Source organism: Coturnix japonica, chromosome 11 (assembly GCF_054131305.1).
Source record: "Coturnix japonica strain WE chromosome 11, WE-NBRP24, whole genome shotgun sequence".
Lineage (NCBI taxonomy): Eukaryota > Metazoa > Chordata > Aves > Galliformes > Phasianidae > Coturnix > Coturnix japonica.
The window spans coordinates 19,947,727-19,972,607 of NC_140673.1; the positions used below are offsets into that span (position 1 = coordinate 19,947,727).

Here is a 24,881-nt window from a genome sequence, read left to right on the forward strand (position 1 = left end):
AACCCACCCCACTGTGCCTACTGACTATATCCCTCAGTGTCATATCTCAGTGTTCCTTGGACACCTCCAGGGATGGTGACCCCACCACCTCCCTGGGCAGCTTTGCCAACGCATCACCAAAATAATATATATATTTATGATTCACTTAGAAATGGAAAGCTCTGTGAAATACACAGTGCTGCCTGTTAAGGTTTTCTTTCTCCATTCCAACCATAGCGATGCACTGAGGAATCACTGAGATATTTTGACAGATGCCAATCACGGTGATGCTTTTGCCTACATTTTTGTAATGATTAACGCCAATCTATGCAGTTGTTTGCATTTCTAAGTGTTTGCTTTTCTTCATCTCCAATTTGTTTCACTTTCACAGCAGTGCCCAGCTTACTGTAATGAGATTCAGGAAGCTGGAATCCATTGCAATTAGTGAGTCTCCTGTAAATATTTTCACTGACAGAACTGTCTTTACTCAGTTAAGGTTTCAAAATATTTGAATGTTGTTTTATGATAAACAATGAGAAGATCAAGTAATTCAAATAAAGCGGTACCAGGAGGGCCGTTTATTCTGAGATAATCCCCTCTTTAGCTAATCTAAAGAAATCTTGCCCTCTGAAGATGCAAAAGCTTCAATAAAGGCAGAGGAGAAGGGGAGAAGTGTAAGAGGAAAGGGAAGAAGTTCCTGCAGGCTTTATCTAACAAAATCGGGCTGCCTATCTGGAAATGCTCAAGGGGTTGTTACATGTAGTTGATGAATTGAGTAATGATCAGAGTTACCGGTGTCTGGAGAGCATGAAGCAGCATTCTGCCTTCTGGGGGGTATAACCCAGAGACATACAAGACATCTGGCTTAGGAAGAGCCTTCAACAGCTTGTTCATAATGAATACTCTGTGGCTGTTAGGTGGTAAAAAAAAATTAAGTGGGGAGACCAGCTTAAAACAGGTACTTTTACTGAGATACAGGGATTTACTGGGATTTTTTAGCATGGCAATTCTCTCAACTGCTGCTGAGTTTCCTTCCTAATACCTCAGATCTGGCAAATCCCATCTTAAGAGTTAGGTACACAACAATGGAGATTCCCAAGTGTGTCCCACTTCCCACATGTTAAGGGTGGTTGACTGCTATATTTTCTGTAGATCTGTTGGTTGTTTTATTTTATATTCTTTTTGTGTTGCTGTGCACCTTTTGCTCATCAGACCACTTAACAGAATAAAATGAAAGAGCAGTTTCTCTAAGAAATCACAGTTTAAATTCTGGATCAGTAGCTTGTAAGTAGCTGCAAAGCAAACATGTTAAATAAAGCAGATGCACAACTTTTGAAGATAATTGATATCATCTTTGTTTTATTATCTGCTTGAAGATTTGGGAAGCCAGTCTTGGCTGTAGTGAAGAGTCAGCTCTGACTCTGTAATGTTGCTTTTCATTGCAGTCTTAGAGTCATAGGATCACTGAACCATGAGGGTTGGAAAAGACCTCAAAGATCATCCATCCCAACCTGTCCCACCATGCCCACCGACCGTATCCCTCTGTGCCACATCCCCATGGTTTTTGAACACCTCCAGGGGTGGTGACCCTTTGAATCTCCCCTAGAGCAACTTAAGGCCATTACCTCCCATCCTTTCTCTCCCATGCAAGGTGAACTCTTCCATTGTTCTTCAGCTTTTCCTCAATGCTCTCCTCTAGGCTTCATCACCCTTCTCGTGCAGGTGGATCCCACTTCATCAGAGACAAAGATGAGGCTAAGGAGAGTCTGTACTGGTGCTCCGGAGGTTTCTTGCTCTTGGAGGGATGCTTTAAAGGAGCAAAGGGAGCAGGGTACTGCTTGTTGTTTTCCACAGGCCAGTACACAGCTTTGTGTCCCAGGCTGTGGAAGCTCTGTCAGTTCCATCTGGCAGGTGCAAACTGGTGGACTTCCAGGAAGGGTCGCTCAGTAAAAGACATCACAGTTCACATCGTCCCTGGAGCCTCGCAGCCACCCTTAGTCTGCTGAAACAAAACGAGCTAATTTGTTTCCCAGCAGACTAATTGCTCTTGGTTTATTATAGAGACTATTTGGTGCCCTGTTCTGAAGACTGTTTGTTCCGGACAGCATGTTTTAGAATATGTTTGTATGTGCTGGCAAATTTTTCAGGGATTTTTTTTTTTTTTTTTTTAAAGGTCACCTTGGGTTTAAGAAAGTTTAAAGAGCTGCAATAGCTAAATAGATACAAGAAATTCAAACAAATTCTGAAGGTGGTTGGGCTGTGGAATTCTTTTCAGCTTTTCAATCTTGAACTTCCTTATATTTGCCACATTACTGAACCGGCTCATTTACATCTGTATTCTAAGGCCTTCCTGGCTTTGTTACCCACAGCTGCCTTAGAACTTTCCAGATTTCCTTGAATTACTGTATTTCATTCAAGTTATGCCTGTACTGTTGCCTTAGTTTCTTCATACTGTGTCATTTCATTCTGACCTAAACCTGTTTCTCAAATTATGGAGCTAAAACAACTGCTGCCATTTGCGTGGTTCCCTCGCTTGTGGGATTTGTGTTGCCTCTCCCTCATCTAAATGAATGACAGACGTTTCCTTCAGTGCAGGACTTGGTCAGTGGTCTCTGTTTTATAGCACTTAGCACAACAGGACCTCAGCTTTGATCCGATTAATGTTGTGATTGACATTGTTGGTAACATTCCTGGAGGCTACTAGATTATTCTGCTGGCAAAAGATTATTCTGTCCTTTGTGCACTGTACGTTTCTGCCCATTTTGCAGTTCTGTATGCTGTCTTCTCTGTGTTGCCTTGAGGCTATGAGCTGCTGCTTTAACTACCCTTTTCCTTCATGCTAAAATACTTCTGTCCTGTAAACCACTGTGTCTCCCCCTATGCTGGGATACCATTTTGGTGCAAACACTTGTCGACTCCTTTTGGTGCACCACAGCTCATGATTTCTCCTTGTCTATGAACCTGTAGGACCTCTTTGGCAGCGGGACGATGATCTTATTTTAACATTTGGTGTGGTGCCAAGTATTTTTGTTTTGGAACATACATTGGAAACATCAGAAATGGGTTTTGGCGAGAGCTTCAGTTCAGATCTTGCAGGCAGTAAATAATGAAGACTTTAACAGGAAAAGAGAACCCAAACACTTTTATGATCTGGGTTGGCTTATATGAATCAGCAAGTCCTGATTCTGTGTTGCTAAATAACACGTCCCAATTTCTAAATGTGACCCAAATAGTATACCCATGTAGAGGCATAACCCGTGGGATTCTGCTCCAAAATTGTTCTACGAACAACATTAAGCTGCCTCCTCTTAAATAGCTGAGCCCTGACCTGGGACTTTCTCTTTTTTTGTCTCATTACAGTGATGTGCATATTTCTCCTCTTGTTTACACTTGTATTGCTCCTTCTAGTCTCTTGTAAAACTGCTGTTAAGTTCACCCTTCTCATTTGTCGTACTTCCAGTGACAACATCTTTCTCCTTTCACTGACTCTCTCTCTTCCACTATATTAAATTCAGGCTTATTGGCCTCCACGGGGCTCTGTGGACCGTTACTGCCAACCACTTAATTGTTAGCTTAGTTAAACATAAAATCTTTTTCCAAGCAAGCCTGGGAACGTTCTGACAGCTCGTACAAGCTGTTAGCAGGTCTGTGGTGAATTTAATTGTGCAGATGAATTATTGGATGACACTTTCCTGTAAAAGTATTCAAAATTATTTAATCTTTAAGTCTGGATACCTGGGCCAAGGGGGAAAAAATGCAAGATGAGGCAGAAGATTGCTCATCTGTCCAGTAGGGGGAATATAAACTAGATTTGAATTGCATAGTCTTTGTCAGTTGTTTCCATAAACTACCCTGCGGGTTCAGCTGTGCTAAGTTTGAGCAGTGTGCGGAGGGTGCTCTGTGCACTGGGCAAGAGATGATGGAGGTGAACCTGGCTTTGGATGGAGGAGGAGACTAATTGTTGTGCCATAGCTAAGAGCTCTTGTGGGTAGTTCTAGTCTCTCTAATGTGGCTCTGCTGCTTTTAGGATGAAGCTTTTGCCTCAGCACGGTGTGCCACCATGTGCGTCCTAGGTTTTCTTGGCAATAGCTTGATGTCCTTGTACAACATTGTATTATATAGAGTGAACATGCAGTGATGTCTCTGACCTCAAGGTAGGTTAGAGCACCTGTTTGCTTTTATGCTGTATTTCTCAGTTATGTTTATTAACTGGAGAAAGATGGGATCTGTCTAACGTGTGGCCATTGTGAGAGACATCTACATCTCTGTATTGCAGAAGAGCAGAACCACATTTTATTAACAAATAACAGAAATATACCATGATGATGGAAGTCATTGTGAAGTTACTAAAGCTGTAAAAGCTTGAACACTTTTGATACTTCTGAAATCCAGACCATTTCCAGACTGTGAAAATCATTTTATGAAAATACTGACCTCGATCAGGGAAGGTTAGTAATACACAAGATTTCATGTGGTGACAGAGAAGCGCCTTGCGTGTGCTGCCTGTCCCTTTGAATGATGTAATGTGGCAGTGGTTGAACTGTTCTGATATCCTGCCTGAGGGTCTCTGCCTCCTAAGACGTTTCTGGATTCAGGATGATACTTCTGTGGAATAGAACCTGCCATCCAGCTGCCAGCATTACCCAAGTACTGACTGCTGCTCCTTTTCTCCAGTCTCTTGCTTTGTAATTGTCACATCAGCTGACTCAGTGCTAGAATGATGTACAAGGACTGTTCTGAAAGTAATGCCTCCTATGTTATTATGTTAGCCCGGGATGTCAGAGGCAGATGAGGGTGGTGTGGTAGTAGAAGTGGAACCTTCCCACCAATTCCATTAGATTTTGTTACAATGTGAAGGATGACAGCAGACGGGCAGTCTGACAAAATGGCATCTGATATGGAAGTGCGTATTAAGCAAAGATGTGGAACTGCATTCCTCCGTGTGGGAAGTGGTGGTGTCTGTTGACATTCATTGACATTTACTGAGCACTTACAAGCACCAAACAGTGGATGTGGGCACAGTGAGAGGTGAATGGTGCATTTCAGCAGTGGCAACAGGCCGCACCTCAGATGGTCATGCAGATCTTCATGAGCATGGCATGCAGGCTCTTGTCCATCACAGGCAAAAATGCATAGCTAATAGCATTGACTGTGTTGAAAAATAGCATCTTGTACCTGAGAATTTTCTCTATCAAATAGCATTATTATACTCTTTGTATCTGTTGTGGTTTCTGTGTAAATGAATAAGAGGCATTACTTTTGGAGTAACCTACATAGAAATGACACCTCAGTGCAGGTAAAATGAAGTGTGCTGCTCTGCTGGGCAAAATGGCTCATGGGTGCACATTATGAAACCAGACCGTAGGTCTGAGCTGCATCATTTGCAGTTTGCCGATCTCTCTGCTCATCTCAAGATATTCCCCGTGGTTATTGGGAGCGATGACTAATAGAGGAATTGACAGATTGTTGAAATATTAATTTGACTGGAGGACAAAAACGAAGCAGCTTTCCTGTTTATGCTCGTTATTAGCGTTCCCTGTGCAGTCGCATAGTTTCTGTAGTCTGTCAGAAGACTCTGCTGAAGAGTAGCTTAAATAAAAACATTGGGGAGAAGTTGTCATTTTTACTATCTGTTTCCCTTAGAACAGAACTTCACAGTTTGTAGCGGTGCCATAATGTTTATGCTCGTTGGACGTGCTGGGCATTTTTGTTCTTTTAATCTCTGCTCTGTCATTGTCCTTTTTGTCCTTGCCTGCAGCAGCACTGTTGGCTTCATTGTAGTCCTGAGTCTCCTGGCACAATTCCCAGTTGTATAACAGTGCTCTAATATTGATTTACTTATCATTAGTTCTTCTACCTCATCTCTTCAATTGGGAAGGTGTTACATTCTGTGTTTTAAGACAGGTATATGTGGAGAGGGACGACATGAACACTCATTGATTTCCAGTTTTGTTCATTGGCAACTTTGAAGCAGTGATTTCCAGGGGATGATACTCTGTAGTCACAGGCATCCAACCCGTTTTCACAAGCTCTCCCTTGTCAAGCACTAGTGCAATGGAATAGCTGCTCATTGATCGAATTAAATGCCTTTTTTAGTTGTGTTTTTCTTTTTTTTTTTTTTAACCTTTTTGTAATCTGATCAGTTGATTAGGCTGGAGGAGCTAAGAGCTGCAACACTTACTGTTTATGGTAGTGTTCAAGAAACTTGGAGATGTGGTGCTTTGCTCATCTTACTGTCTCTGCTCCTTCTCAGAGATACTTAGTACAGTTGTGAAGGAGATGGAGGATGGATTTTATCTAGTTCAAGCTTTTGCCCTCCTCTGTGTTGTGGGTTTGTGAATCTGCCTTCCTGCCTTTTGGTTTTAAGGCTGAACACTCAGGAAAAACAGCTTCAGCACTCTATGAAGAAGCGTCTCTGGTCTCTCTCACTGCAAAACTAATGAGCAGTAAATCACCCGTCCTGGACTGCGTACATCTAGGAATTTTAAAGAGGATTAAGAAGGCAGTGATTGAGCTGCAAACCAAAATGTGCAGTCTCTCATTAAAATCAGACTTTCAGCTGCAGAAATAGAAGGAGCAAGTGTATTATCTAAACTTGCAAAGGGAAAGTTAGAAACCACAACACAACAAACTTGCTTACCAGGAAATCTCTTTAAAAGGGAAATTAAACATAGATTTCTAAACTTTTAGATGACCACTGTATGATACAGAGCAGCACAGCTGCTGTGACTGAAGATCATGCAATGTGAACCTATTATCTGAACCTACATGTATCGGGTGGGCTGAAATTTCACATGTTGCCCCTTTTCTGTGTCTTCTATTATGTTGCTTATGATCTAATTTGCTGTTCTTATATCCCTTTATATCCACTTTTCCTATATTAACAGGTTTTTTGTTCTGCCTGTGCAGTTTAGTGCAGTAGATTAAAGTAAACTTGCTATTTACTCCTTTGCTTCTTATGCCTGCCAGCAGGTCTACCCTGACCAGCCCCACTGCTGTTCTGGTGGCTGCAAGAAATGTGGGACCTGTCTGAAATCTCCTGTGCTTCAAACGTCAGATCTACTTCCAATCTATTTCCAAATAAGATCTCATCCTGCCTCTCTAAGAAGGATGGATTCTGTGTGTGCAAAATCGTGATGTGTTTAGTTTGCAGAAGGAATACTGTAGGTGTGTGAAACTGAGTGGATGACAAAAAATTAAAGTTAAAAAAGAATCCATCAGTTTTAACCCTTCTCGGCTCTCAACCAAATAGAAATAGACTGTATTTCAAGCTGGTCTTAGCTTGTTAACATTGCTGAGACAGGATCTGATTAAGCTTTGAATAATCATGTATTAATATGAGTAGTAGACATATTACTGTGGAACAGCTATTTTAATAAGTAAGGATTACTTTGCTTAATGGCTTTGACTTCCAAGCAGATTGGGATGGGAGAGGAACTGTGTCCCAGGTCAGTTTATTCCACTGTTGCTTAGTACAAAGTTATTTTACTTGTGTGGGAAGTGTGCTGCTGGTTTTTGTTTTAGTTGGGACTGCTGACCTGATGTGGTGTAGCCTTTGATGCCTGATGTAATGCATGTCCTACCATTACATGGCTGAGTAAAAGCATGTGTGGCTGCACGCATCTTATTCATACAATTTTTCAAAACTAATCTAATCTTGGTTAATTGGCTGAATGATTTCATTGTCTACCAGAGGGAATTTGTCAACACTTCCCACACAAAACTGAGCTTTAAGTCAGCACTGCTGTACCAAAATGTACATGCTGCTGTACTTCCTGCAGGCCGATGGAGACAGCACAATGAGCTCTGGCTAAGCTCTGCTCTCCCTTAACTTCTACATCAGGAAAGAAAGAAGGGGAAAAAACACTGATACAGGCTTTCTGCACAACCTGTTTCTACTTAAATACATCAAAAAGAACCCCAACGATTCCCTTCTTTGTGCATCAGGTAATGTACCTGGGCAACTCCTTGCCAAGGAATGCGGCGGCTGCAAAGCGTCTGTATGGATTCCAGGGGAGTCTGGACAAATATTTGGAGGAGTGCTCTGTTTCTGGGAGGGATGGAGGGTGCTGATTAGACAAACCACATCAAGCTCAGGAAATCCACTGAGCTGAAAGCGTTTGAAAGCTCTGTGAATGTTAGGGAGGAAATATTTTATCGCTTTGCCCTTTTCTTTACTTCACCTTAGACATCCGCTTATTGTCATTTTTAGAGAAGAGATTTTGAACCCTGATCTGCTCCTCTGCAGTCTTGCTTGCATCCTTAGGTAGGATTTTCCCTTCTGCTGTGCAATGAAGTGAATGAATCCTTGAAAAGGAACAGCCAAGCTGGAAGTCAAGCAGAACTTTTTTTCTTCCTCTGAGATACAGTGACTGTGATCCCTGGGCTTTTCTTTGGTCTGATTTTGCTGCTTTGGGAGCCCAGGAAATGTTTGCTGTAACTCAGTGTGTGTCTAACAATGAGCAGAACAGGCAAAGGTGGCTTAGATTTGTAAGCACACCTTGATATCAAAAGAAGAAAGTAACCACTGAATGAAGGCTCACACTGTTAATCAAGGCTGTGCCAGCCACTGGCATACTGGGGAGTGCTTGTTACTGCTGTGTATCTGCTTACCTTTATTTCAGCTATAGCTGCTCTTGTATTTTTACTGCTAATTCCAATATTAGAGATACTGATCCCTACAGGGAGGGATTCTGTTTTTCCTGAGTCAGCTGTCAGGAGTGGACCTGGAACTCAGGATCACCAGTGGGGCTGTCCATTTGAGATGCTCTGTGGCTAAGATGAAAACCAGTGCTGCAAAGCACCCATCTGTCTGTTTCTGCAGAAAAATCTGCACTGGGGTGTTCAGAAGTAATGACTAGAAGGTAATTGGGTGAACATGAGTGACTCGGTTTAGTGAGAAGACACATAGCTGTACAGTTTCTGTCTAATTCAACCAATTGCTGACTGTCCCTGAAAGACTTGATGTGGATGCTTCAGTTCAGGCAGTGATTTTTACACAGCACTGACATGAGATTCTGCAGGTTTTTGTCACTGGGGTGCCTATGAGCATCACTGCCGAATGTACTGAGGTAAAAGGCAGAGCAGCCCTCAGGAGGGAATGGAGCAGCTCCGGAGAGCTGAGCATGAGCTGAGAGGAGGTGAACGATGTGGGTGATGCTGCCGTGCCATGTTTGCTTGTGCTGTGGTTGTCTGTTTTCTTTCGTCTTCAACATTTGCCTGAGGAGCGCCCATAAATATTGTGGGAACTTTTCCATTCAGCTCCTGGTGCTGCTGCTTTGCTGGCTAATGAAAATCTGCTCTTCTCCTGTCATCAAGATGAAGGGCTCCTCAGCAGAAGTAGCCCTTCAGCTTCTCTGTTTAGACAGGGAAAATTAAGAGCATCCTAAATTAGACGGGCTTTTGCATGCTTTGACTTCGTTTTTTATCTATGTTCATCTAATAGAGTTTTAGAGCAATAGACTTTTGGGGAGGATTGGGAAGAGCGGTCAAAACATGTTCTGGGATCTTATGACTCTTTGGATAATAAGTTCTTATTTTTAAGAAATATTTTTTGGTAGTTTGTCCCATAGCTTTCTTCTTATTTCTTCCGTTGCGCTTCAGTAAGTTCCAACGAGTGAATAAGTATTTGTTGATTTATTGGAGGGTAAAAGTACTTAAGATGATAAGGCATTAGGAATAGCTGGTGATTGAGATAACTCGCTATTTATATAACGCTCTTCATTTTCTTTGCCAACGCATTCCAAAAGTTTTGCTTTTTAAGCAGTGAGTTTTCATGACTTTTTTTCCCATTTTTCTTACGAAGGCGATAGTTCTGTTAAAAGTAAGATTAGAGGAGAAGGAAATAGCTGCAATTTGTCATTGTAAGGGCAAGATTCCCTGCTCCGTGATGCTGAACATGTCTAATTCCAACATGTTTGAAGTGCAAAGTTTAATACCTCTATGGAGTTGGTTTTTAAAACTTTCAAGAAGCGGAATAAAAACACGAAAACCTTCTGTACCACAGATGTAAATTGTCAGGAATTGTTTGTGAACCCCCTGAATACTGCAGTGGTTGTGCAGACCATCTGTGTGGCTGCACCAACATAGGTGGGCAAAGGAAAAATGAGAAAATAAACCCAAAATGGGTGATACCAACAAAATACAGGGAAGAAGTTGAACTCCAGGCTCAGGCAGAGCATGCGTTATTCCCTTTGTGACTCTGTGGTGGACCCTTGGAGATGTGGGGCTCACTCTGTGCTTTGTGCTGCTCTCCCATTTCCTTCCTCCTAGAATACTGTTGGTGAGGCACGAGTTATGTCAGCCAGTCCTGCTGCCATTGTGGTGGTAGTGGGTACCTGGGGGCCTCTGCCAGATCAGTGAGAGAGGGGGAGTGAAGCATTTCTGTGCTTTGGGACCTGGGATTGCTCAAGCTGCATTTTGTCCATGTGCCATATCGCCCTCCGATAGCAGTCAAAATGTGTGGCTTTAACTTTCACCATTATGTCTTGTTTTCTTTCCCACAGCTGTAGGAAAAGTGCTTTCTTTATCAAGGATTTTGAAAGAGAAAACATGTCTGTATGTTTTTTTTATCCCCTCATCTTCACCATAACCATTTCCTTTAGTAGCTAATAATATTTAGTATTTATTTCGGTGACTTACATAAATCTTAAATGCATAAACCAGCAGCATCCTTTTTTGCTACTGGCTTGTCCTGTGGGAACTTGTTAGAATGAAGGATCTCACCGAAAAACTCCTTTCCTGGAATGAGGAGGTCTGTGCTGTTCTTCAGGTGGTAGTAAGGAAAACAGTGAGAGTCCTTTTGCTTGGAGTAGTGAATCCACTGCACCCACTTATTCCTTTAGTCACTAAATCTTTCTGGTTTTGTCAGGTGGCCCCTTGGTTAGAAGCTTTCTCCAGTCCCCGTGCCTTATCTGTGGAAGCGGCACTGAGGAGGTTTTACAAGCACACTGTCTTAGCCTTGTTTTGTTAAAATTCTTGTTTATTTTTAAAACCATGGGACCAAAGGAGGGAGGCTTAAATTAAACGGCGCTGATGTTATCTGGAAGATTTTAATGCATGTTGCTGTACTGATAACTCGCAGGCTAAGGGCTGGAATTAATAAGGCGAGGAGATAGAGAATGACATGAAGCTGGGCGCAGGGGACGTATCTCCCACGTCAATCATTCTGTGCAGTTAGAGGGACCTACTGGCACCTGGGATGCAATGCTTCGGTCTTTTTTGTCTGGGCTCCCAATCAGTGCCTGTGGGATGCTGAAATTCTTGGAGGTTAAAGGAAGCAAAAGCCTCTGTCTGAGCTTTAAATAGGAACATCTGCCTGCCACCAATCCACCCTCCAGTAGAACATGAAGACTATTGTGCAGCGAACAAACAGAAACAAAAATGGAATTTTTCCTGGTAGGACATGGATCTCATCAGTAGCTTTGTAATTTAGCTGTAAATGTGTGTCCATATTTGATACTATTCTGATATTAGTAGTCTCCAGAGGTTCCTTCCAATCCCTACTGTTCTTTGATTCTATGATGGTACAAATACACATCAAGTGGGTGTTGGTTTCTTTTTGGGTACCCAGATGCACCAAAGCTGTATTACCCTGCGTTGCACTTTATGAAGACAAAAAGGTTATTCTCTAAGCATCTAAGGAGGTCGCCATCTAAGGAGGTGCTCGTGAAAGGACTTGAAGTTGTACTAAGGGACATGATTTAGTGGGGAAATATTGGCACTAAGTGGGTGGTTAGACTGGGTGATCTTGAAGGTCTTCTCCAACCTTTGTAAGTCTATGAATTTATTCCCTTTTTGTTTTCAATGCAAAGCTCTTTTAAGGTCTTTCTTGTTTCTAGTTCTTATCTTCCTGTTTTCTCTATGAAACTCAATTATCATTGCTGTGCTGTTTTTTGTTGTTTTTTTTTTTTAATGTCAAACACAGAATGTGATGACTAAAACAAATCTTCTTGAAAAATGGCAAGATAATTCTAAGCAGCATCACAATGGGCCTATCTGTGTGATGGTCTTTGAGCGCCAATTCACATTGTGTACAAAGAAGTGGAACAATTTACTTTATTCTTGTCTTTGTTTCTTTGCATTTTATCATCCGGCTGTCTGTGTGCTGTAAGCTGCTGTTGGCAGAACAGCTTCTGTGGACTTTTCCTTCCACTGTTATTGTTTTGCTTTCATTTTATTTTTGTTGTTTTCCTTTGGGTGCATTTTCACTGGGGAGGCTTCCTCTGTACCACGTGGAGGTCACTGCTGGAACTTGCAAACTTGCACCGATGAGAACTGCAACCTACAAATACCCAGTAATGATGAGTCAGAACTGAAAATGCAAGCAGTTTGGAAATAATGATTATTTTGTATTTTTCCTCAGGTTTCAGAGCCTCTACCAGCTATGAAAATCTCATTTCCAACTTATAGTTGGCTAGGAAAATCCTTTTGTGTTTCTTTTTTTCCTTTTCTATATTATCATTTCTTTTTCACTTATGCAAAAGTTGAGATTCTTCTGAGGAAACCGGGTCCTATAAAATTTTTCAGAGTATTGTGTTATTTATAACAAAGTCCAAAGAGCCAGCGGCACCTCTGCTAATGCCATGCTGTGTACTCTGAAGCAAATTAATGTTTTCCATATCATTTTAATGGGATTTTTTTGTCTAGGTTCTTAAAGGGCATTGGTCGTTCTGGAAGAATGTGACACTGTTCTTTCTCTGAACAAACTTTCTGTTTCAAAAATGGTGCTTTAAACATTGACATTTATTCTACCAACCTCATCGCTCCACTATGACTTATGCAGGAAACTTTTACCCTAAGGAAATTTTTGACCTGGAAAAGAGCAACATGCTGGATGTGAAGGATTACCTGGCATTCAGGAACCAAATGAATTACAAAGTCTAGTCTCCTGCCTGTGCAGAGACACCAAATCATACAACTCTTTGTAAATTCAGAAAGTAATCTGTTCACATGAGTAATCTGTTTTGCACTTGCCTGTCTTCCTCAGCTTCCAGCATGAGGCTATTTTGGAGCTTGCCCATTTTAAACATGAGTGACCTTTTTATCTTCAGTTTGGCTATATCAATATCTGGTCATGGTTGTCTCTTGTGCTTCTTTTTTCAATAGCTTCCCTACCTCTTTTCCTTCTTTGCTGCATCCCGTCTGCTGTACGTGTACAGAGCAGTCACATCTGTTCTGTGCTTGGCTGTTCTAAATGAAAGAATTAAGGATTCTAGTCTCTTCCTGTAATGGCATTATTACTCAACATGGAGGCCACTAAAAGTTCATTATGCCCTTCAGTGCTTTCAAATAGTAAAATTATACTGGTACAGTAGAATAACCTCAGGACAGGTATCTACGTCTGAAATGTGGTAGCAGGAAACAAAGCCAAAGGGTTTGGGAAGAATGAAATGCATTTTGGTGTGTTCTACTCTAAGACTGGTGAGTAGGAGAGGATTGCTGGAAGTTATGTGGCCATGGGTTTGCTCTTGCCCTGCAGGTAGGATAAGAGTGGTTTTATAAAATCAAAGTGCAATCATTCATTTTAACTGATCAGATGATTAACATCTGTGATGAATGACAGCAGGTCAGTGATGTGAGCTGTGACCATCACCTGCAGTCTTCTGGCATGTAGTATGACCTAGGTCTTCAGTATGATCTTCACTGAAAGGATCTGATTCCCTGCTTTTTGATAGAGCGATGTTGCACAGCAGCAGTGAGCCTAGACTGCTGCTCTGCCATTCTTTTAAATTAGAAACATCAGTCCCCTTTCTGTTTTGGTGAAACATGGGCTGGACCATAATTGTGCTAAACTTTGACCAACTGATAGAGCTGCTGGCTGGCATCTTCCATGTGAGCTGAGTCTTTCTGTTGGGGGAAGAACTGGATCCATTCTCCTTCCCTTCTCAACTCTTTGTTTTCTTTTCTTTGCGTGGAAGGCTTTGAAAGCTCAAGCAGCGATTACAGTCTGTTTTTGCTCACCTTCATCACATTTCCAAATACCATGTAATCTCATCTATTTGGCTCAGTGCTCCCTCAGGGGCCACAAACACCCCACCTGGCTTTTGGTAGGAAAATCTAGCTGTAATTCAATCTTGCATCTTTGACAATAAGTCATGAAAAACAAACTGTGTTGCTAGAAGACTGGTTTTTAAACTAACATTATTCTACCCTGTCTTCAAGCCAGCTTTTCACCTCTTACTTCATTGTGCCTTGATATTAGAGGGTTCCGTGAACAGGTTTTCCACATTGTCTTATGTGCTGCACCATGAGGCAGGTTGGGACAAAGTTTCTGCCTTATATGAGTTTCATAGCTTTTTCTTTTTCCTTTCCCAAAAGGAAGGGAACCTTTAAATGAAGCATCTTGTTATTTCTGTATGTGAGTACATGTGGGTTTTTTTTTTTGTGTGTGTGTGTGTGTGTGTGTGTTTTTTGCCTGAAGCATTTGGAGAATCTGAGGAATTGGTTGGATTAGGCAAACTGATTTCTTGGGGTTTTTAACATTTGTGGTTTATCTCAGAACTTTACATCATTGTTGCCGTTATATAGAGACCCTCTAGGCGAGCTCATCAGGACACTGTGTTAGACTTCATCCATGTTATAACGTGGTTAATTAGCAGGGGAGACAGACGATATTAAATCAGTCTTTGATTTTGTGTCCTGGTGGTGCGTAAGCACAAGATATTAATGACTGCAGAAAGGTTAAACTTTACGTGTCTTCCTGTTTATCACAAAGGTACCGGCTACAAACAGAAGGCAGTCTTGGCAGACAGCAGGCTTGCAAAATCCATGTGCTGCTTATTTAAAGCTGTGTTTGTATTGAAATTTGATTACCATATAGAAAGGTAAATACTTGAGAGTCCCAAGGAGTCTGATGGGTAGCTCTTGATGCCCCTCCACAGCAGACTGTGCCTTAGGTACTCTGACACCTCCTAGCAACACTGCACAGTGTGAAAGTGCTTTTAGAAGAAGTGGACTAGTGCAGGGCTTCAAAAGGTCATCTATTTAATTTTCCCACTTAAAAGTGGACACAGCTATGACTCATTCATTCTTAATAGATGCAAATAGAACAATTCAATAAGAAATGAATGTAGTTATTTCAGGTTCTATAACATGTACCCAGGTAATAGATTTCAATACATGATAATCCCAAGCATAAGAAACATTTTTCTAGTGTTTATTTCCTTTAAAACATTTTAAGCTCCTACTTCTACAGGGCTCCTACTTCTATTAACCAGAAATAAGGAGATATAACCTTTCTCTTTTACAGCAGCCTTGCAATATTTAAGGGCTTATCATGTCCTCTTTTCAATTTCTGTTCACCAGACTAAACAAATTCACTTCTTTCTATTTTTCCTCAGTGATCATGTTTTCTAGACCTTAGATCTTTTTTCTCATAGCTCTCTTCCAACCTGTTTCCAGTTTGTCCATGGCTTTTTGCATGAGGCCCAGAACTGGGAATGGCCCTGAAGCTGATGCTTTTGATCCTGAATATAGTGGAGTGCTTAACAGGCTTTACAGCTGCAATAGAACAAAAAAATGGGTGTTTCAGATGACCATGATAGGTGGTACTGTGACCAATGGTGGCTGTTCTTCAGCAGTAAGTTGTCTTTACCATGGTGTCTGATTTATTTTGGTCTGTTTCTACAGTTTAAGATCAACTTAATCTTTTGGCCGATCTCTATTGTCAAAGATTTCTTCCTTGCAACCATCCATTTTTGGCTCGTTTATTTGCTGATTTAGGAAAAGAAGTATGCTGGTTGTAGGATGGGTTTAATCCATATTAATGCGGTTTCTTAAATTTTTCAGCTGCTTGAGGAATCTTTGAGCTGCTTGGATTTCTGACAGAGGATTAATGTCAATAAGAAATGTGAAATCAGGACATCACAAGCCTCCTCATTCCTTGTGCTATCAAACCAGGCTGTTTCTCATAGAAGGGAGGCAGGGGAGAAAGCATACATCTAGGCCACACTAGGGAGAAAGGAAAAGGTTAGTTTAGACTCTCTCCCTGAGCTTTTATAAATCTCTCAGTGCTAATTACTGAGTGCTGGAGTGCTTTGGTTTGTATTTCAGCCATTTTATTAATAAAGTTGGTAGATTTTGTTCCTTCTGTCTAACCGTGGGTGCTTTTCTGCATAAGCAAACAAAAGAGAGCGTGGAGGTCTTGCCAGAACACATCAGTCATTTTTTGGTGTTTTTTTTGTTAAAACAAAACAAAGCACACACCTCATGTTGGAGGCTTTCCATGTCCTTTCACAAATGCAGTGTGCAGTTATATACAAATCTAGGTTCTAATGCAGTTGGATTTTCCTTCATCTTGCAGTTTCCTCTACTGATTCTCCCTAATTAAGGAAGAAACAAGAAATGGAATGGCTGAACTCCTGCTATTGCATGGAAGGAAATAGTTGGGAAATAAACTCACAGCTGCCTTTTCTCACTATCTGATTTCTAGATACGCGGTACCATTCTTTCCTCATCTCTTTCAGGGACTTGGCCATGTCTTCTTCCTTCTGTGTTACAGCAGAAGACTATTAGCTGTTGCATTTCACGTTGGTTTGGCTTATTCCTTTCTACACGTTAATGTATTTAATTGCCTTGAAAACAGCAGCGAGGGGTAGGTAAAGGATTGTACCTGAGGTTAAGTATCTGAAATTATTCAATGGCCATTTTTGCCTATGGGGACGTCCTTTGCTATGGTATGCCATTCAGATTAGAGATTTTGAGATGCTTGCTCTTTGCCTCCCAAATCTTTTCCAACCTCTGTGTTTCTGTGACTTGGATGAAATGCTGCATCCCATGTGTAAGATGCTCAGCAAATACAAAATCATTTAGAGGCATTTGGTTTTTCTGTTTGACAAACTCCCACATATTCTTTGGAATGTATTTTAGGTGCTCTGCTGAGAGAGCAATTCCCATGGACTGTTTGAGGCATATTCTGATATTTCCTGAGGGGTCCTAGAATACACCAGACACTTCAGAGCCGAGACAGAGCAACCATGCTCCTGTAGAGCTTTGGCAGGCAGCATTTCCCTGTCACTGCTGGACATGGCTGCTGGCCTGCTCTGATTTATTGGGGTTGCAAAGTGCTTTTCATAGATCATGTGCTTATGGCATTCATGATCTCTTAATATTTCCAGAATGGGATTTCCTTCAGAATTTATGGGAGCTAAATATCTCTTAATCGCTCTTTTTTTTCCCCACACAGCAATAATGTTTTTCCCAAACCTGTTCTTCAGTGGTCTTGAATGAAGCACAAATGTGAATTAAGAGTCAGTTTCCCTGGCTCTCTGAGTTAAGGTAGTGTTACGTACTACCAGATAACAGTAGGTGGCTTAAGGCAATTGCAGTGCTTGCGGGAAAACTTCCTTTTCACTTGCTGCAAATGTAGTAAGAGGGTCAGTGAGTGCTTTACCCTCCTGTTTAGGCACCAGAAAACCAGAGCCATTTGGTTATCTAACAAAGTCAGCCCAATGCTGGTGGTTCCCCCCAAGCACTGCCCAATGCTCTGCCCAAGTCTACTACTTAGGGAACATGGGGACCATTCCAGGGCGCCTTTCTGCTGTTAGCTCTAAAGGAAAAACTGTGAGCATCTGTCCTGCAGCCATTCAGGTTCCAACTCTTGCGTTGCATGAGAATCCTGCAAGAAGTTTTCCTGTTGATGTTGGAAGAAGGCAGTGAGAACTCCTGGGAGACCCAGCAGTGTAACGCAATACTTACATTTCGATGCATCAGAGCTTGAAGAATCAGCAGTACAAACAACAAACTAATTTGTCACATTATTGAAGTTCTCAGAGTATTGTCAGGGCGTTATTGTATCCTGTTCTTTCTTGTTGTTGTTTTGCTTTGTTTTGAGTACGGCTGTGGAGTGTTGCTGTTTTTCTTCTTTTTCCTTGAGGCATTCAGAAGCTGTGATGTATCTGACACATCTTCCTACTTTCTCCCAGATAAAATTATACCGATCCTTTCATATCCTCAGCTCTCTTTTGGGCTCTGGAGAAACACTCCTTGTTTTCTAGATCAGCCGTATAATCTGCGCCTCTTGTGTTTATGGCTATAGGTTATCTAACTAAAGTTGCATGAGTGAATGTGAAGTGGTGCACAGGGGTGAGTTGCAGTCTTCTATTCTTCTTTTGTTAAACACTCCTGCTCTCTCTTTCCCATGTTCCCAGGGATTTCAGCAACCTCCCATTGGCTCAGGTTGGACTGTATTTTGCAGTTTATCTTCGTTCCAACATTTCCTCACTGTGCCGCTATCTGATGTTGTTCCTGTGTAGGTGACGGCGGCATAGTGCAAATGAGTTTATCTTAAATCAGATGGTTCAGGTGCAAGAAATTACGGGATTGCAGTAATGTGGATTTGCATGCAGTGCACAAACAACCCAAAGGAGCTGCGGTAAGCCCTGCTTTCATCCCACCCGCCAGCGAGATCTAGATTAGCCAGGTTCTGCCTTCCTCAGATATCTGTGCTTTGCACTTGATGTCTCATGAACTCTCTGACTCCCAAGACACAGAACATTCCCATCTTCATTTCGTAGTCTGATCCTGATCTGGAACATCCCCACTGCTCTTGTATGACTGACTGAACAGATTTTTAACAGTTATTAACACCAATTATTATAGTATTAGCACTGATCTTGATATGCTCAGAAGTGGTCTGGAATGGAAGTCAGTATTCTTGTAGCTTCTTTGGCAAAGCGCTAATTGTTTTGTTTCTAGAAGGGACAAATTTTTAGTAGCTGCTGTTTTTTCTGTTGAGGGTGTAATTAGGCTAATTGTATTCCCATAATCACATGGTTAAGAAGAACTAGTTCTCTCTTTCTAAGTGATTTTGGATAGATCACAACTGTTTGGTTTGGCAAGGGTGTCTCTTGAATAGTTTATATGATAATGAACCCAGAAGAAAACACCTACATCTGTACTGAATTTCCGTCCTCTGTAAACCAAGTGCTACTTCATGGTTGCCTGCTCTGCTTCCTTTATGCCTTTGTGATGAGAGCTGCTGTGTATCTGCATATGAATGAGGCAGAACAGCCATGGGAGCAGCTAGTTCCTGCTTTGTAATGTACAGGTCTGCCCAGAGCATGCACACCTGTGCATAGCTGTGCTAGCAGTACATGTAATGAATGATGTAAAGGAGCTCTGCACCCCTTCCTCACACGCTTTCACACGCTGGCATAAACAGCACATGAGTTGGCTCCTGCCTACAGGGCTTGAAGCAAAACCACATAAACTCTGGTTGCAATTTGCAACTTATTGTAGCTAAATTAGCAGCAAACAATAGTGTGGAAGTTCAGCGTGTCCTTTTAAATTATTGAACTGAAGTGATTGTCAGGCTCAGGACTTGAGGTTTTTTGGTGTCTTCATTAACAGATTCACAGGCACCTTTGGTTAGCAGTAAAATGTGATGGTGCTGTATTGCCAGTGAGACCATGGAATAAGCTCTTAGGTCTGGATTCTTTCCAGCTCCCTGCAGAAATTGGACCTTCCTAAATAAGGAGTTAATTTCTCTCTTTCTTTATTTTCCCAGGTTCTCAAAGCCGGCACCAATGTTCTTAGATGATTCCTTCAGGAGGTGGGCTCGTATCAGGGACTTTGTACCCCCCTTTGGAATTAAAGGACAAGGTATGAAAGATCTGTACAACTGCTGAATCAAGAACGTAGTTCTGCTTTCTTTGCTTTCTTTTCATATCATTTGGTCACATCTTTGTTTTATAATTGTTGCCGCTTGTGTGCCTGTGTAACAAATAGGAGAAATCTATTCAGATGCCTTGGTGGTGATGTGTGCTATGTCCCATCCTGCAGCTGTAAGATAGCAGCAAGGGCTGCATCTCAGGTGTGCTGTGGGAGAGCCAGCAGACTGCAGCAGAGGCCTCGAGAAATAACCCTGGCAGTACTGACTGCAGGAGGGCTCATTCCCTTCTGATAGGAACACGAGGTGCACAAGGCAAGGCTAGGGCACTCTGCCTGACCAACGTGGAGGTGGGGTTTGCAGATTACACACGATATCAGCCAGACTTAATGAAAATCATTCCGTTAAACTGAATCCAAATGGAGAAATTCACCAAAAGGGGATGACGGAATGGCTCTGGCAGCCCTCGTGCTGGGTTTGTTGCCAGCTTGTATCACCGCCGCAGTGTTATGTAAATCTGCTGTTTTATACTGGATTTCCTCAGTTAAAAAGAGAAATGAGAAATTGCCATTATTTAAATGGCTGAGAGCTGAAGCCATGGGACGGAAACAGTTGAATGGGTTATTTTTTTTTTTTAATGCCCTCCTGGGACCGAATTTTGTGCCAAGTTTCAGTCTGGAGCAAGTTGTGTGTGTGGGAGGGTTGAATTATAAACTTCTGTAACCCGGGATTTCTAATGGCTGTGCTGACAGGCTGCGAGTCCTAGCGATGCGAAAGGCGCCCTTTCATGTTACACATCACTTGGAATTCTTGCATCAGTCTTTTCTGGCTGGTCCCAGGGGATGCCTCCCGGCTCAGCTGAGTGATGGGATGATGGGATCAGCACCTCATTAGGGCTTTCAGTCCGAGCAATCTGCTGATATCCAAACAACCTCGTCAGGCAGCGGGGAGATAAGTCACGTGCTGGTGTGAGATGAAGACTGTCCGAGCGGGATGTGCATGGGAAATCGTGTAGTCAGGGGGGCTGAGAAAGCGTAGTTGGATGTGGTTGTGTTGAAACAGATGGGGCAGGAGTTTTGCTGGGTGCTTGTATGACGCCAGCAGCTGGGATTTCGGACGTGAATCAACTGAGGAAGGTGCCGGTGTTTACAGAGCTCCATCGTGGCTGGCCTGGTAACGGGAAGGTTTTGCTGAGAACTTTGGTGAATATTCTATTCCCCAGTGTTTTCAAGTGACTGTGGTCGGGTCCAAGCACAAAAGCTTTCTGAGTGAAATACACTTAAAGGATGAGCTCACTTTCAGTAATGCTGCATATTCCAAGAAACTTTTCTGTAGAGGCTTGGAAGTACCAACGTTATGAAATTGAGAGACTCTGAGCATTCTGTTCTCTTCTATTAAAGTTTCTTTCTGTTCCTTGGGCTTTTAGATAAAAGGTCTTCAAACTCATAGCAATGTTTTTCTTAGCTTTGTCTCTGGTAAAGAAAAAGTCCTTTTCTATCCACTACTTGGTGTTCACTGGTCCAAGAAAGAACAATTCCAATTTGCAGACTTTATGGGAAAGCAGCTTTTGAGGAGCGTTGTTTACTGAGCTGCACTAATTTGGAGTCACACATCTGAGTAAATCACATGCAAACGAGTAGAAAAGTGTCAGGAATTTTAAGGGTGGTACTACAGCAATGTGGAGTCGGTCTCATCAAGAAGGCAGCGTGCAGATCATTTTGACAGTTCTTTAGGGATCTTCATTTTCTTCAAAAAGAATCTGATTGCAAAGATGATTTTTACATCTCAAGCTGATAAGAAGCATGCGGTATAACTTAGAAAGCTTAACGCTTGATATTTGTCAGGAAAGAATTCACCTTCAGTCCTTTGGCCATTATCTCATTTGACCATTAGTGTATGCTAGGGGTTTTTATGATCTGCATTTCACTCTCTCCAAGAAAAGCATTTGCCTTAGGGAGCTCCCAAGGTGGATGTTGCTCTAAGTATGAATGTGGTCAGACTCCTGATGTCCCTCAAATGATTCTGGTTCTGAAATAAATTATCACATTTCATGTTGGATTGGAAACTGCTGCTGTTGTTGATTAACCATGTTACTGATTACCTGTCTGCTAAACGAAAGAAGCACAGGTGTAAGCAGGTGGTTTCTGTTCTTCCTCATGAACAGGGATGCGGTAGGTGGTCCCTGAGTGTCCTGTGCAATGAATTAGAAATACAAAGAGGGATTTATGAGGAGCAGTGTACCTTTATCTTTCAGTGTCTTAAATAGACATAGAGCTCTTGTACATATTGACTCTGATCCCTCTGTTCACCTGAGATTAAGGCCTGCTTACCTGATCCCAGTTCCCAGCTACCTGGGATGGAAGCAGAGCTGAGAACTGTCCCAGTGTGGGAGCCAGTACAGCAGATTTAAGGCATGGTTGCATTCATCACAGATGTCTGTGGCCCATTTTGGGAACTCTTGCTCTCTCTGTGTGCAAATGTGTCATATTTTCAGCAAAATATGATGTTACTGCTTGTAGGTTTTAACCCCAAATGATCTCTACAAGTATCTGTTTGGCCTTTATTGAAACAGTGGCTCTGGACTTCACACAGTTATGACTTCTGCAGCTGGCTGTGAGTGAGTGAGGCTATTCTTCAGAATCTAAATCAGGGTTTTCTGAATGACAAAGAATGTCTACTTTGTTAAACAGCCCATTGTCACATTTGACTGCACTTACTTTATTACTCAGTCTGCCAGCACCATGTTGGGCTTTGTTGTCTCCTGCTGTGTGACTTGGCAGAACCAACAATAGGATGTGCATCTGTGGCTCTTTGGTTACATCTCTATTAATAAATGAGCCCCGAAGGCAGTTGATCTCATTGTACAGACAGGTTAAGTCCTTGCCCCTTCCACAAAAAAAGAGAGTGGATGCATTTCAGCTTCCTACCCAGGAAGGTCACCCACCTGTGTGAGCTTCTGAACCTTTGAATGGATTAGGAATTAGAGGAGGTTGATTTCTGGTCTTGGTGGTGAACACGAGGACTGTGCTAACTAGTGTTTGATAGGAGGTGCTTGTGGGTCATTGTGCTGCTGCTTGTTTGTTGGTAAGCACGTATGCAACCCAAGTAAGGGCTATCCTTCAAGAACACAATGAACTTACTCAACTTTAAGAGCTGTTGAGAAGATCAAACTGTAACAGGAAGCTGGAACTCTAAAAGCTGCATGGTAAGACATCCCGTGGAGGACAGCTCAAACCCCAAAGCACCCTCCTGTGTCCCAGCCTATTGTTTCAGAACTGGTTGCAATGTTGGAGTGCCTCCCGCTTTCCACCATGTGCAAGGCTCTCATTTGCTTTTATGGAATGCTTCTTTCCCAGCACTCCCCAGGCCTGTTCTTCCAGCTTATTTTATTTATTTATTTTAATTCTCTGTGAAGAACAAGGGGACTGCAACAATCTCAAGCTGTTAAATGAGTTACGTGGAAGGTTTGGATGGAGGTATGAATACACACAGGCTGCCCATATGGTTGCAGAGTTCTTCTGGCAAGTGCACGGCTTTCAGGGTTAAGTTTGTCAATGAATAAGCAATGGAAAATTGTTTATAGTGTTAGTGAGCTTATTTATCCCAGAGGGCCTCCTCCCCAAATTTACCTCTGTAGCTAAAGCAAAAGGAAAGAGTTATTTGGAGAAGGGCAACAAACAAGGCTGGAGAAATACCTGACTATTAATAGAATTTCTCAGTACATGTGGCTGGAGGAATATAAGAGGCTTTCATAAGAAAGAGTAGCTAGTATCTGGCATCATCTCAGTGTAATGAGGATGGGAGTTGCTGCAGGGTTTTTTAAACTTAAGTGAAAACATATGGCATAGCATACACTAAAAAAGCTAAGCAAACATGAGATGTGTAATATCTCCTTCATGCATTTAGTTGGTAATGGTGTCGTTGCATAGCAGTAATTATAGGTCTTCTCTTCTACCTTTGTTCCTGCTGGATCATTTTAAGCAGAGAGGCAGCTTTGCTGGCTCTGCGTTGGTTTGGTGTTGAAGGTGATATTTATTCCTTAGGGAGTGGCTGTCATTTTACCAGCTCAGAATTTGCTCTCACCAGCAATCCAGGAAGCCATTTCTAACCCACTGGGGTATGAGAGTATTAAGAACATATTTGAAGTGCTACAGATTTATTGAAAGTAATATGCAGCACGGGCCAGTGGACTTCATATTCTCATCTGATACAAGAGGGACTCTTACCAGAGCACCTATACTAATAGATATATTGTGCAAGAGTTGATTGTTCTCATGCTTGGTTTTATTTGAATGTTTTCCTTTGTGTGAATGCTGCTGGGAAGAACCATGGTTCAGTGCTGCTTAGCAGTGCTTTCATTAGTCTCTTGAGGAAGAGGTCATTTATCTTCAGTGAAAATGTTTTTTTCGAGTGTGCAAAGATGGCGTATCAAAATTTTATCAGGAAAAGAAATTCTATTCATTATTATTATTATTTTATTTATTCCTGTGAAGAGGGAAGGGTGTCATGTGATGAACTCTTGAAATCATGAGGCTTCCACATCAACTTTCTTGGCATGAGCTGTGTTTTATCTTTGAGTAAATGTATTCACCTGGTCACCAATTTACAACAGGCCCAAACTAAAACTATCTGGAAAATCGGTCTTTCCCAACCTGCCCTTTCAGCCCTTTGCCAAAACTGAAGTATCGTATGCAGATGCCTTTCCTACTTTTTTGGCTGGATCTACCCAATAATGAGATGTCTTTCTTCTGCTCTAATTCTCCAACTTTCACTTCTTTTTTTTGTCATCTACGTTCTGTTGTATGGATGGTTTTCCAGCTATGAGTGTTTTCTTGTTTTCTGTGTGTTCTTGACTACTAAGCAAGAAGCCGTTAATTCTGTTCTGAGTAGTATTAACTTCTTCTTCTTGAATTTGAAGCAGAATTCTGAACCGTTTCCCACTAGAATTTTACACTTGGCCAAAATTGGTAATAGTTGCCATTATCACATGAGAATGTATCTATAAAAATGTTGCTGTTTCCCCAGGGAATTTAGCTGGTTATATAGCCTCAAGGCATTAAATGAGATATTGAGGGGATGGGAGGAATGTTCAAGTTTCAGAGGAGGTAGAGGGCCAGCTTTTTCTTACTGAAAAAAGCCTCCAAAGGGAAGAAATCCCGAGGGTTTTGAGGTTAAATCAACCTTCACTCTTGAGGTCTCTTGAGGAAAGTATAACCCTCCAGTAGAGTTCCTTATTTCAATTAAAAAATGGATACTTTGTTGTTGAATGTGCTTAGAGAATAGCTCTAAGAAG

General features: G+C 41.8%; 1 protein-coding gene across 6 annotated transcripts in view; it reads left to right on the forward strand.

Moving 5' to 3' along the window:
• The window catches only part of ST3GAL3 (ST3 beta-galactoside alpha-2,3-sialyltransferase 3), a 138,748-nt gene that overhangs the window by 64,340 nt on the left and 49,527 nt on the right, over positions 1 to 24,881 (forward strand). For 5 of the 6 annotated variants that reach the window (XM_085512326.1, XM_015870384.3, XM_015870386.3 and 2 more), the window contains one exon: positions 19,487 to 19,581. In XM_085512326.1, coding sequence (XP_085368452.1) covers positions 19,487 to 19,581 — 95 coding nt within the window. Of the gene's footprint in view, positions 1 to 17,160; positions 18,353 to 19,486; positions 19,582 to 24,881 lie in introns of those variants that run through there. The other variant, XM_085512328.1, reaches the window with a different exon arrangement.